The sequence below is a fragment of the Rhincodon typus genome, chromosome 1 (assembly GCF_021869965.1).
Source record: "Rhincodon typus isolate 14 chromosome 1, sRhiTyp1.1, whole genome shotgun sequence".
Classification (NCBI taxonomy): domain Eukaryota; kingdom Metazoa; phylum Chordata; class Chondrichthyes; order Orectolobiformes; family Rhincodontidae; genus Rhincodon; species Rhincodon typus.
Window position 1 is genome coordinate 26,656,057 of NC_063332.1, and position 14,651 is coordinate 26,670,707.

Sequence of the window (14,651 nt, forward strand, 5' to 3'; positions counted from 1 at the left end):
GGCCTAGACCCTTCTTCAGAAATGGGTCTAGGCCCGAAACGTCAGCCTTCCTGCTCCTCTGATGCTGCTTGGCCTGCTGTGTTCATCCAGCTCTACACCTTGTTATCTCAGATTCTCCAGCATCTGCAGTTCCTGCTATCTTGGAAAATAGGCGACAGGTTTAGATATAGGATCTGGATCGGCGCAGGCTTGGAGGGCCGAAGGGCCTGTTCCTGTGCTGTAATTTTCTTTGTACTTTGTACTTTGTACTTTGAGTTCTGCAGGAGTCAGTTTTAGGACCGTAACTATTCATGTTATACATTGACAGTCTGGGCAAATTAACTGAGGGCATTGCTGCTATATTTACAGATGACATGAAGGTTGGTGGAGGGACAGGTAGTTTTCAGGAGGCAGGGAGGCTGCAGAATGTCTTGGGCAGGCTGGAAAGTGAGCAAAGAAGTGGCAGATGGAATGCACTGTGAGGTTATAGAACAGAGAACACAGAACAGTACAGCACACGAACAGGCCCTTCGGCCCACCATGTTTGTGCCAACCATGACGCGATTCTAAATTAATCTCATCTGTCTGCACATGGTTCATATTCCTCCAAACTCTGCCTGTTCACGTGTCTGTCTAAACACCCCTTTAAACTTTGCTATCATATCTGCTTCTATCACCTTTCCTGGCCGCACGTTCCAGGCACCGACAACCCAATGAGTAAAAAACCTTGACTTTAGATGTTCTCCTTTGCACCTTAAACCTATCTGACTATCCACCCTATTCATGCCTCTCATAATTTTATATACTTCTATCAGGTCACCTTTCAGCCTTCGAAGCTCTAATGAAAATAATCCATGTTTGTCCAACCTCTCCTTTTGACTCCTGATGCACTTTGGTGCAATGTATAGAGGTTTGGACCATTTTTTTAAATGGGGAAAAGCTTTGGTAACCTGGTTCAGGATTCTCTTAAAGTTAACATCCAGTCAGGAAAGCAACTGTAAGGTTAGCATTCGTTTCTAGAGAGGTGGAATACAAGAGCAGGGATGTACTATGAGGCTATATAAGGCTCTAACCAGACTGCATTTGGAATATTGAGAGCAGTTTTGGGCCCCCGTATCTAAGGAAGCATGTGCTGGAATTGGAGGGGTCTGCAGGTGGTTCACAAGAATGATCCTGCGGATGAAGGGCTTGTCTTGTGAGGAGTGGTTGAGGACTTTGGGTCTGCATTTGATGGAGTTCAGAAGAATGAGGGGGCATCTCATTGAAACTTACAGAATACTGAGAGGCCTGGACAGAGTGGACATGAAGATGTTTCCACTAGTAGGAGAGACTAGGAACCAAAGGCAAAGACTCAGGGTGAAGGGATGACCATTTAGAACTGAAGTGAGGAGTAATTTCTTCAGCCAGAGGGTGGTGAATCTGTGGAACTCGTCACAGAGGGCTGTGGAGGCCAAGTCATTGAGAGTATTTAAGAGAGATAGATAGTTTTTGATTGGTTAGAGGATCAAGGGTTGCAGAGAGAGGCAGGAGAATGGGATGGAGAAACATAACAGCCACGATCGAATGGCATAGCAAATTAATGGGCCGAATGGTCTAATTCTGCACCTATATCTTGTGGTCACACTAAAATAGGAGTGGCATCACAATCCTCCAATCTGACAAAACAACAGATAGTTTCGAACAAATGCCCTCTTCTACCAGGGGCTTTCTTACAACAAATGGGTGAAACAAACTAAAGACATAAATTATTATAGAACTTTGCCTTGACCAAGGTGGCCTCATTCGAAAGTTACACAGTTTCTTCTGTAAATGATTATTTACTTTCATAGCAGAGGTAGGCGGCTTTTTGTTTTAATTTTTATTCACACAGCAGGATTAGTTTTTTCTAAAATCAAATAACGCAAGGTTCTTCTGATTATTTAATGACTCGTGGTATGTGGGTGTCGCTGGCTGGCCAGCACTTATTGCCTATTCCTAGTTCCCCTTGAGAAGGTGGTGGTGAGCTGCTTTCTTGAACTGCTGCAATCCACATGCTGTAGGTAGACCCACAACATCCTTAGGGAGGGAATTCCAGGATTTTGACCTAGCGGCATGCAGCAACATGTTAATGCTTGCAACATGTTGCTGCTCATTGACTCTAATCGGCAGTCATGGCATTGAATCCATGCTGCAATTGCCTTCTGAATCACACATTTGCTTTTGATACGAAAAATAGCATTTAAAAACTCATCCAAGCAGAAATTCTTCCTATCCACCAAACCCCACACCCACCCCACCTACTTTATTTCATATAATTAGCTTCAGGTTCAATTAAGTGCTGCAGACATATATTTCAGAATGGCGACTTGTCTTTAATAAAAAGACTGCTTGTCGGCATTTCCTGGCAAGTCCAGTGACATTTGGAGTTGCAATTTGAACAAGTAGCAATGAAGAATGTGCTGATCAGTCAATCTCATTTGTGGTATAACATACATATAAGCCTGCTGAGTTATATTCATTTAGCCATACCTTCAGATAAGGCAAAAGCACTAACCTGAAAATCTGGGATAAACTGTAATAAAAGTGAATTTAATTTAGTCACTGGGAAGCAACACACATTGTATTTTGTGGTCTCAGTGTTTTAGGGGCCATTCAGCTTTTCCAAGCATGGATGCTCCTTTTTCCTTTAGGATCAAGGAATAATTCACCTGCTGTTATAGGAAGAGGTGAAGGAAGCTTGTGTGGAACACACTCAAATAGTCAGTTCTTTCGTTATCATCATGTGAGCTCAATCTGAAGGCAGCTCCTTGGCTCATGATCTGCTAATGCCTCATTTGGGGGAGTTTTCTTGACATTCTGTGTCAGCAGTAGTTTGCCATTGGCTTTCACTCTCAGATCCTGCGTCTACCTCAAGCGAAACAAGAATCAAACCTAAGCTAAAATAAAACAGGGAACTGTAGATGCTGAAGATCTGAAACAGAGAAAAGAAGCCAAAGTGCTGGAGAAACTCAGCAGAGTCCCAACAAAGGATCAGTGAACTCGAAACGTTAACTCTATTTTTCTCTCCACAGATGCTGCCAGAACAGACCTAAGCTGTTGGCAATAGTCTGAACCACAGACTAGCCATTTGGCTGACTGTCCCCTCCTTCTGCTTTGAAATACTTAATAAGGAGGAGAGAGCAGATCTGGGCACCACACCTAAGGAAGGGGGGAGCACAAGAATGACTTCAGGGATTAAGTTACGAGGAGAAATTAAGCAAATTTGGCCTGTTTTCTCTAGAATTTAGAAGGTTAAGGGGTGGCCTGATCGAAGCCTTAAAGATATTAACAGGAAAAGATAGGGTAGATAAAGATAAGCTATTTCCTCTGGTTGAGGATTCTATAACTAGGGGGCATTGTCTGAGAACATGTGCCTGAGGTGTTGGGAAGCATTTCTAAACACAAAGAGTGGTAGATATTTGGAACTCTTCCACAAGCAGCAGTGGATGCAGGATCAGGTGTTAATTTTAAATTTGAGGTAGATAACTTTTTGTTAAGCAAAGGAATTGAGGGATATGAACCAAAGGTAGGTATATGGAGTTAGGCCACAGATCAGCCATGATCTCATTGAATGTTGGAACAAGCTAGAAGAGCTGAATGGCTTACTCCTGTTCCTATGTTCCTATCCATAAGGCCTTTGGCAAAATTAAGAAATGGCTTGGGTCAGGCACAAATCGAGTATCTTTAAGTAAGCCAGCATTTATTGCCCATCCCTGGTTGCCCTTGAGAAGGTGGTGGTGAGCTGCCTTCTTGAACTGCTGTTTCAAGTGGGGTAATTTTAATCCAGCTCTCAGCTAGACACGATATTGCCGGGGGTGTTAGTATGTAACCTGTTAATAATAGGAAACCCACACCAATGTAAATGTGCCTACTTCCAGTTTATCTAGAGTGGTTTTGTATTGGTCAAATAACACTGGACAGACAGCATTATTAATATCTAAGGTTTGGATGTTATTATCAATTTGGATTTAATGGTTTCAGACTGCATTTCCTAACAGTCAAGAAACCTGGCAGTTAAACAGCAGCATGTGATACCAAACCAAGAAGGGAAAATGCATTTTCTACATTGCTTTGAGACCAGGGACCATCCCTAGCAGTTCTGTCTGCTGCCTTATAGCAGAGTCTTTCCAACTTGTCAATCATCCTGCCCCTCAAGCAGCCAGAGAATACAGATATTAGGAATTTTAATGATGTCCTACTGTTAAATTTGGCTGAGCCTCCACATTTCCAGGTTACCCAGAGACTAACAGATGTCCCTGACCCCCCCTCCAAATAATAAGCCACGTTTATGTCCTTTGCAGAAGTCAAGACAGTTGAAAAGATCAGATTCTAGCATGTGGTAACTTCAGCAACATTGTACTGAGTAGTGCTATAATTCTGGGATCACAGACAATTGATCAAATTGCAAGCCACTAGGGAAATTTCTAACTTAACAGAAATCAGTATAAAAGCTAAAGTTATGGAAATTTTGAAAAACCACATTCCCATGGACAACTGGTCATTTTCATGATTAAGTTAATCATTGGCAAACAAACTTCTACTAAATCCAAACATTATAAAAATGTCACAGAATGCCTTGAACTTTCATGTAGAGAGCAAATAAACAAGGTAGCAGCCTAGTTTTCTTGCTGTGTGCACAAAGAGCATGTTACTTGAACACATGTTCACTCACTTTAAACTACTTTGAAAAAGTATATCAAGGAATTTGTATTCAGTTTTCACTATATACCTAATAATTGAGACTTGAATGAAAGAATACATAACTATCTAACTTAGCTGACGACAGAAAGTTGAAAGAAAGTAGGAGCTGTGAAGGAGCCAAGGGGTTTATCTATTCATGTACACAAAGTATTCAAAGCTGGTTCACGCATTGAAAAATTATCAAAATGGAGCCTTTTTCTCAAAAAGGTCAGACTGCAAAATTGAAGAAGTGTTTTTAATCTAAATTAAAGGGAAAAAATATAAACTTGGCACTACAAATCAGTCATGTTAATATCAGTGCTAGCAAGGTACTGGAATACCTAAGCCCTGCAGCAAAAGAATTGGTAGAAGAACTACTTAGAGACCGAAAATATAATAAAATAACCAGCATAGATTCCAAGATGCTAAGTTATGCTTCACCAACTTGACAGACTTCTTTGATGAGCTGCATAGTGTTGATAAAGGTAACGTAGTAGAGGTCCCATATCTGGATTTTTTGACAAAACAGTGGGCTCGTAACTAAGATTTGAAGTCATTTAGAGTCCTCAGATAAACAGCTGAATGTATAGTAATTTGGCTAAAATTCTGAAAGCAGAGACTAGAGCACAGTCAGTCAGTTTGAAGCATCATGGAAAGCACTGCTTCAGAAGGATCAGTGGTGGTAGATTTTTTTTAGAAACCTATTTTCCTAACCAACCTGCTCAGAGATGCTATTTCACACCTTTAGAGCAGGTGGAACTTGAACCTGGGCCTCTCAGTTCAGGGGTAGGAATACTACCATGGAGCCACAAGAGGACCCTAAATGGGGAAACTTCTTTAGGTGTGTCAGTCTTTCTGGTTTAGTGGCAGAAGACTTGTCTCTATTGGTTGGTACTGGAAGACAGAATTTACTCTGATTTTTTCTAATCAACCTGTTCAGAGATATTATTACACACCTCTGGAGCAGGTGAGACTGACCCTGGGCCTCCCATTCCAGGGATAGGGACACTACCACCGTGCCACAAGAGGGCCTCTCAGTGCTGGTGCCATTGTTAATCATAGATTCAAATTAATGATGTAAATTAAGAACAAATAACTGAATTTCAGAATTTGTAGCTGATACCAAACTGCTGGATCTAACAAGACAAAAGAAAATTTGCAAGGGATGGACTTTGGTGGGTTATAATAGAGAAATATCTTGGAAAATAAAAATAGTTTTTTTTTCCTTCATTGGATTTGGTTGCCATTGGCAAGGCCAGCATTTACAGTCAATTCCTAATTATCGTCAGAATGAGTGACTTGTTCAGATCATTTCAATTAAAAGTCAACCACATTGCTGGAGATCAGGATCATTTATTTATTGATTTTAAATTCCACTGCCACAATGGTGGAATTTGAACCCAATTTCCATTAACCTAGAATTATTAACACTAAACACACTCTCCATTTAGGCAAGGACTGAATGGTGTAGATGAGCACATGGATCGAGTGGTATGGTTAATCAAAGTGTTAAATACACCATTGTAAGCAGCCGAAAACACAAAGCACGTAAATTTATTTCTGCGGTATGAAATTTAAAAATACTGGAGTTACGTTAAACATGCACATACTGTATTCCATATAATTCTGGTCTGTGCTACTAGCAAGACATAGAAACATTGGGGTAAACATTACAAGAACTGAATTTTACAGCTATGAGAAAACATTTAACAGGTTGGGCTGTTTTCTATAGGGAAGAGAAGTGACCTAATAGAGTCATGATGTATGGGTTAGACATTAAGATACAGAGAGAGTGCTTCTAATTGTGAGAGAATATGTTTATACTACTTCAGTTCATAAACTGAGTACAAAACTGCAATAGGGATCTCTGAAAAAATTTCTTTATTCAGTGAGTTGTTAGAATGTGGAACTCAGTACAACAGGAAGTGGTTAATGCAAACAGCTTCGATGCTTCAAAAGGAAACTAGATAAATGGGAGTAGAATGCGTGGACTATTACCAGCACAGACCAGTGGGGCTAAATGATCTGCTTCTGAGCCAAATTTCATCTATCCTATGTTGTTTCAGTTAATTTAACAGTCTTCATGTTGTTCCTAACTACAGTTAGCCCAAATTCTACTAATTTCATCCTTCTTCTATAGATATATACTTTAGAATTAGCATTCTATCACTTTAATGTAATCCAACTCACATATAATTGGGGTGGCACAGTGATTAGCATTGCTGCTTCTGTGCCAGGTACCTGGGTTTGATTCCAGACATGGGTGACTGTCACGTTCTCCCTGTATCTGTGCAGGGTTCCTCTGGATTCTCCGGCTTTCTCCCACAGTCCAAAGATGTGAGGGCTAGGTAGATTGGCCATGGGAAATGTGGGGTTATGGGGATTGGGTGGAATAGAATATAGAGTATCCTTTTAATTGTCACATGTACTCCATTGTAGGAATACAGTGAAAGAGCTCTTACAATGTCTGCCTTCTTATGGTGACATCTTAGATATAAGTACCAAGGTACAATTCTTGGATACAGCAGTGTACTAAAAGTAATTAAGTTACTTTATGGAGTGGATTAGTGCAGACTCAATGGGCCAAAAGGCCTCTTTCTGCACTGTAGCGATTCTTAGGGTCTCAGTCTCACACACTCCAACGTCAGTGTGACACTCAGTGATGCATACAGGATTGCCAGTGATCCTCAAGGGAATACACTCTTGTTCTTTGCAATTCCCAGAGATGCCACATTTTCCTCATGGAGAGGTAAGCTCCTGACATGCAATCTGTCTGTGACACAGCTTGTTATTTTGGATGCAGTAACCGGCAATACTCAAAAGCTAAGTGGATCTTTGGTCCAAAATTTGTAGGACAAAAGTGTCACAACTTGTACCATATTGGATTGCTCCAGTCATGACACCAAAATTTCCTGAAACAGCAGTTATTCTGGTAGAACGCAGTAACACGATGGTTCCTGGTTGACACACCATGTGCCAACATCACACATGTTGCTAAGTGGAACTTCACACCAATGCTGTGTTAATCGTTCAACACATCTAACTTCAGACGCAAAACAGAACACACAAACGTTGCAATATCATCCAGGATGAAATGCCTGCCATTACCTCATAGTAAATAGATGGGTGCAATGGATCTGCCCTTCCATGAAGCCAACATCAGCCCCTAATGGTTCCCCATTAACAGCCAGCTCTTTTATCTAGTCGCTGAGAAACAATCATGAGACAAGGATGTGAGGTATACAAAATATGTGCTATTACATTCAGCTTACAACACAGAAACAAGCTGTTCAGCCCAAGTGGTCTGTGTTGGTATTTTGCGCTTCCTTCTACCATATGTCTTGTAATCCAGTCTGCTCATCCTTACATTACCAAGAGGACCCATTGCTGAAATTAACATTGAAAACATATGACCCAAGTAGAAGGATTGAGTTTGCTTCATTATTGCTTAGTTTAGAGATTTTCTTTCTGTTTGTGTCAGCAAATACATTCTTTTATGTTACACCATGTAGAACATGAAAATACTGCTACTGGGCCGTCATGAAAGCCAGCTCCAGATTGCAGTTAAGTATTTTAAGGTGATCTCAGGGCACCATGAGGCTTTAACATATAAATGGAAAGTTTGCTCAGTTCTTAAAAACAGGCTCTCTGGAATAGAGTGAAAGTTAGCACATTGGGAGCCACTCCCAGAACTTTTGTTTAAAGCTTTTCTTGTTTGCCTGAACTCTTTGAAGCACATTATTCACATCAGCTTCAGTATGATACAAAAGTGGTTCTAAACAAAATCCAGCAAAACAAGCTGAAATAAAAAACCTGTGTCCCCGTAGTTGTTGCTTTCTGCATACAGATTACTTTTTAATTTCGTTATGAATGGGTCAAAGCAATGCTTGACGAGGAGCCCACCCAAAGGTCAGGATATATCTCTGAGTTCCTCAAAGAGCTGCACATTTGCTTGCTGGATGCATGTGAAATGGAGTTCTCCCACAGTGTGTACAAGAAATGATGTGAATCTTAAGCTAGTTCGGACAGTGATGATGTTGGGGAAGATTCCTCGAGGGGAGCAGTTAATAATGGTGGACACCAACCAGTCATAAAATTTTACTGTTAACATTTTTGCATCATTCCTTTTCAACTCTTGAAAAGAAACAAAATGGTATTTGTACAACACTTCATTATGGCCTTAGAACATCCCAATAACTTTGCATAACATTGCTTTTTGGACACATTCTTCATTGTATATTTTCCCCTCATCTTTTAAGCACATGCCCAAACTACTGTAGCCACAAGAATACATTGATGATCAACTGGTACCACTAGCACAGAGTGGCCACTGAGCAATATTTGTCCTTCTACAAAGAATGAAATAATTTCTGCAGCTTTACCATCTGCACACAATTGCAACCACACATCAACCCCAACTTTTACTGCACGTAAATCCTGAGACAAAGATTAGGAAAGAAAATGGGGATGCAAACTGGCTTTTTGTCACAATGAGCTCCAAACTTTCACGGGCCACTGAAGTCTACAGTGTCAAGGCAACAAATTTTGGATGGGACACCAAAGTGAGGATCCATACATAAACAACACTATTCGAAGATGAGCAAAATTCTCAAATTTGATCCCTCAACAAAACATGACAAAAAAGAAGTATTCATTATCTTATTGTTGATTGTGGGACCTTGCTGTGAGCTGGCCTATTGTTGTAAGAATACAGCAGTGATTGCTTCAATGAAAATAAACATACTTAAATGAACTGCAAAGTTCTGTGGAATGGCCTCAGGTTGTGAAAGCAATCTATACAGGGTCCGTTAGAGATAGTAAGAACTGCAGATACTGGAGCCAGAGATAACTCAGTGTGAAGCTGGAGGAACACAGCAGGCCAAGCAGCATCAGAGGAGCAGGAAAGTTGACATTTTGGGTCGGGACCCTTCTTCAGAAATGATACTTTTCTGAAGAAAGGCCCCAACCCGAAACGCCAACTTTCCTGCTCCTCTGATGCTGCCTGGCCTGCTGTGTTCCTCCAGCTCCACACTGTATTATATAAGGAACCTTTCTCATTGTGTGAAGTGCTGCCTGATATTTGTTCTGGTCTTGCCTTTGAACCCAGGTCCTATAGTTGATTTAAACTTCAATCTGGATTAATATTTTCTGTTGCTATATTATCAATGCTTGCACAACTTTAATTACCTTACCTCTATGCCTGCTCAGGATTCAAAGATCAACATACAGCTGAAGCAGATTTATTCTTACATCACTGTATATAACAATAGCATAAACATTACTGATCAGAAACTAAAATTGATCTCTTTTAAACATACAACGTAATAAAGTGCCCTATGTGGCCACCTGGCAGTTCCCAATACAAAAATGGATGAGATCTACAATGCTGGCATATTCAAATTAAATTCAGTGCCTTATTTGTGTCTATCAGTAATTTTTTTTATTATTTATCTATGCATATGGGAGTCACAGGCTGAGCCAACATTAATTGCCCTTCAGCTGAGTGACTTGCCACCCATTTCAGAGCGAGGTTAAGAGTCAACCACATTACTGTGAGTCTGGAGTCATATGTCGGCCGGACCAAGATGACAGATTTCCTTCCCTAAAGCCCATCAAATGAAGGAGATTTGTTTTTACAACAAATAACCAGTGGTTACATGATTGCCATTAGGTTGGCTTTTTATTTAAATCCCTGAATTTTGCAGAATTCAAATTTCACCAATTGCCACAGTTTGATTTAAACCCATGTCCCAGAACATTAGGGACTCTACTTGTCTCATGAGATGACCACGTTGCCACTGCTTCTCCTGAACTGGAAAATTGATGACCCAGTCCAAGTGTTGCTGAGAATTCCTAATAGTTTCACTTTCACAGAGCTGTTCTCTGCCATCTGATTGCTGTTTGCATGTGGAAGCAAGAGGAAAGACGTTATGCATCGCAACAACATCTTCTATTTATGCAACAACCTCAACATAAAAATCCCACGCTCTCTAAGGCACTTCACAGTTGCCTTCTGAAACCAAATATGACACTGAACCACGTAGTGGAGGGAGGTTGGGTCAGATGACCAGGTAGGTTTCAAGGAGTAAGGGTCATAAAGGAGCAAAGTGAGACAGAGCAAGGTGGAGAGGTTTATGGAGCTGGGCCTAGGTAGCTGAAGACACAGCTACCAAATGGTGCAGCAAAAAAAATCAGGAAGGGGGATGGTGGGATGACAGGCTAGAATTTGATGAGCACAGCTATCTCGGAGGATGATGGGGCAGGCAATTTCACAGATTTAAAATTGGTTCCTGACAGCACTGTGAGACAACATTGCTGTTGCATGTTTACTGTGCAGTTCACACACCAACTGCCTCAGCAGAGGTTCTCTGATGTTGTCACTGAAACATCATCAGTGCACCACCTACTTTGATGAATAGGTTTCTTTATCATGGTGCTACCGTCCCTTTCATCACTGAACTGGGTGGATCCGGAAGAGTTCCTGTCTCGGAGAAGTTTACCAAACATTTTCCTCATGCTGAAACCTGAATTTACGATAATCCCATGCTGACACAAGCCACATTAAATCATGACGCAAACGGTTGAAGCAGCAAAGTTCACCTGGGGTTCTGGCTCCAGCTCAGTCTTCAGCTGCTTCTCAGACTGAGATTTTGCCTCCATGAATCTACTCCGTTTCTCCATCCAAACAGTGTATGCAGCAATACCAGGGAAGGCCAAATGGTGGAATGGCCATGGAGGGTCTCATCAGCCAGCTACAGGGAAAACCCACAGACCCCACACGTCCACCCAGCAATGATGGGTCTTCCCTTGCAGTCAAGGCCTTGCAAGAAGAAGGGGAATGTTGACCAATGAGAGCCCAAGCACATTTCACTCAGCAGCACGACGGAGGAGGCTAAGACTGAGGCCCAAGATCACAGGGCCAAAGCCAAAGGTAGTTGGGGGGCGGCAAAAGCAAGGACAAGAGGTGGTTCCCAATGGGCACCACATGGTCTGATGTCCAGTTCCTTAATCAAGAGTTCCCCATAAAAAGTGACAAGGTATCTCCAGGATAGCTAGCAACTTTGGTGAAGAGGGCGAAAAAAAAACACTTTCCCGTCCAGAACCCAATTCTGGTGGAGGCAGGAAGGCAGTGTGAAATCAGACTCCATTATCTGCTTATATAAACGTCCCTCTGACTTCCAAATGAAAGGCCAAGAAACATGAACTCTCTCTCCGCAGAACTATCAAACTGAGTTTTTCCAGTGGTATCCTTTATCTGTCAGATTTCCAGTATTAACAGCATTTTGCTTTTGAAATTGCCCTCTCATGTTGGTTAACTAGGGGAGGCGATGGCCTAATGGTATCGCAAGACTATTAATCCAGAGACCCAGATAATGTTCTGGGGACACAGGTTTGAATCCCGCCACGGCAGATGGTGGAATCTGAATTCAATAAAAATATCTGGAATTAAGAGTCTAAGGATGATCGTGAATCCATTGTCAGTGGTCAGGAAAAACCCACCTGGTTCACTAATGTCCTTTAGGGAAGGAAATTGCCATCCTTACCTGGTCTGGCCTACATGTGACTCCAGACCCACAGCAATGTGGTTGACTCTGAACTGCCCTCTGGGCAATTAGGGATGGGCAATAAATGCTGCTCAGCCAGTGACGCCCTCATCCCGTTAATGAATAAAGGGGAAAAAAAACACCGATCCTAAAGAAAAAACCGGTTTGCACCTACAACTTGAGCTTGAAAAAACATTGACGATTTGTATTTACTTTCCTCACATTCTGCTATCTTGTACAGTTAAAGGAAAATGCTGAATATAGTTAACACGTCGGGCAACATCTGTGAATTGGAGAGGGGTGGATTAATATTTGAGACACAACACTTCATAAGAACGGGCAACATTTTTCAGATGTTGGCCTCAGATTTCCAGGTAACAATTTTTTTTACCACCAAGGAGGAGGACCAGCCTGTGGGGATTCATTGCAAACATTTTAGGTGCGAGCCAGCTTGAAATGCAGAGACAGAACGAGCAAGGGGCACCTACGTAACTTAAACTGTATTCGATGTTCAGAAAAACAAAACACATTGGGAATGTTTACCCACTCACAAATCTAACAGACGCACAAGCACACCTGAAAATTAATATCCATGTCCCACCTCCCTAATCAAATTCCCATCAGATAAAATGAGAATAGCCTTAGACAGACAGCACGAAAGCCACTCACCCAGAAGTTGTCCCGAAACCGTGGCTCTCTCATGTTGAAATTAAATGCCAAGCCTGCACTAACACTATCCCCAGAAATCCAGCAGCACTTGCTGCTGAAAACTCCTGTTCCGTCTTGTCAGCAGGTTCACGAGTGCTACTGTCTTGTAGATGATTTGCCTGCTCTGAAAGACATTTGTCTAATTCGCCACCCTTCGACTGTTTTTAATTCCCTCACCCAAAAAGGCACACAGACGGAATTGGATTTCTCTGGGTCCTAGTGTCTGCCGGGGATGTGCAGGGAAGCTGCAATACATTGATCCACGTGGTATTATTTCTATTTGAGTTGGGATGCTTTCTGTTCGCTGAAATGACGAAGAAGCGAGTTCCTGTTTTCCACAGTCAGCACTCAGGCGTTAGGTGCTCCAAGTTAATGCACCAATTGCAAAGTGGTGATATCTACTAGAATTCAGAGACAGGAGCTCTTGCAGCATCGAGATCCCCATCCAGGATTTAATATCCAAGAAAATTGTGTTCATAGCAAGGTCAAGCAGGTTGAGTATCAATGTTTAACTCCTCCCGAAATATTTTGTTGAGATGGAGCGAGATTCCTGGCCAGCCACGTCATGGAAAGAAAGTTACAGTCTCCACAGTACAATAGGGTATCCTTCCACAGCAATTTCTAAAGTGGGGTCGAGGCAGGGCCTGATTCCTTGCGTGTGGAGTTACTGTTGAATCTGCTTCCACAAACTGACAGGCAGTGTATTCCAGATCTTAGCAACTGTGTGCAGTGTTTTCCTTGTATCACCTCTAGTTCTTTTGCCAATTAGCTTAAATTTGTGCCTTCTAGTAATTAATTGCTGCTGGAAAAAAATTACTGTATCTTTCAGTGTACCCATTATCAAATCTTCTCTGCTGCAAAGCAATTAACCTACCTTCACTAAGTTCTCCATTAACCTGTGTTCCCACATTCCTATCATACTATTTTAATAAATCTCCTCTTCATGCTCTTTAAAGCTTTGACATTGTTTCCAGAGTGTGGTACCCCAAATTAGACATTATGCCTCAAGTTATAAGGATCCAATATTTTCTTTAAGAACCATCTGAACTTGTTGTGTCACTGTCAAAGATGTACTTGTACACCCCAAGGTCTCTTTCTATTTGCACTCTGTTACAACTCTACTAACTTATCCATCAAAATGCATCACTTCACACTTATCTACATTAAATTTAATCTCCATGTGTCTGCTCATTGCACCAGTCTTTCTCTCCTCTGGAAGTGTGCTACTGTCCTGTTCACTGTCACTATGTTTCCAGATTTCAATACAACTGTAAAATTTGTAATTATGCTCTCAGATCCCAAGCATGGGTTGTTAATATATACCAGAAAGAGCTGTGGTCCCAATATTGGCCACCAGGGGTTACCACTGTATTCTTCGCTGGTATCTCAGATCATCACAGAATCCCTACAGTGTGGAAACAGGCCCTTCAGCCCAACAAGTCCACACTGACCGTCAGAGCATCCCACCCAGACCCATCTCCCTATCTACACATCCCTGAACACTATGGGCAATCCACCTAACCTGCACATCTTTGGACTGTGGGAGGAAACCAGAGCACCAGGAGGAAACCCACACATACACAGGGAGAATGTGCAAACTCCACACAGACAGTTGCCCGAGGGTGGAATTGAACCCGGATCCCTAGCACAATGAGGCAGCAGAGGTAACCACTGAGTCACCGTGCTCTACTTTTCACCATAACTCTCTGCTTAGTCAATTGT

The 14,651-nt window shown here is 41.8% G+C and overlaps 1 protein-coding gene across 2 annotated transcripts in view; it reads right to left on the minus strand.

The window, feature by feature from the left end:
- pstpip2 (proline-serine-threonine phosphatase interacting protein 2) overlaps positions 1–13,142 on the minus strand; it is a 115,557-nt gene extending 102,415 nt beyond the window's left edge. Inside the window, exon 1 of one of the 2 annotated variants that reach the window (XM_048595106.1) lies at positions 12,891–13,142. In XM_048595106.1, coding sequence (XP_048451063.1) covers positions 12,891–12,923 — 33 coding nt within the window. In that variant the 5' untranslated portion in view covers positions 12,924–13,142. The remainder of the gene's footprint in view (positions 1–12,890) is intronic. The other variant, XM_020513283.2, reaches the window with a different exon arrangement.
- Between the last annotated feature and the right edge of the window lie 1,509 nt (positions 13,143–14,651).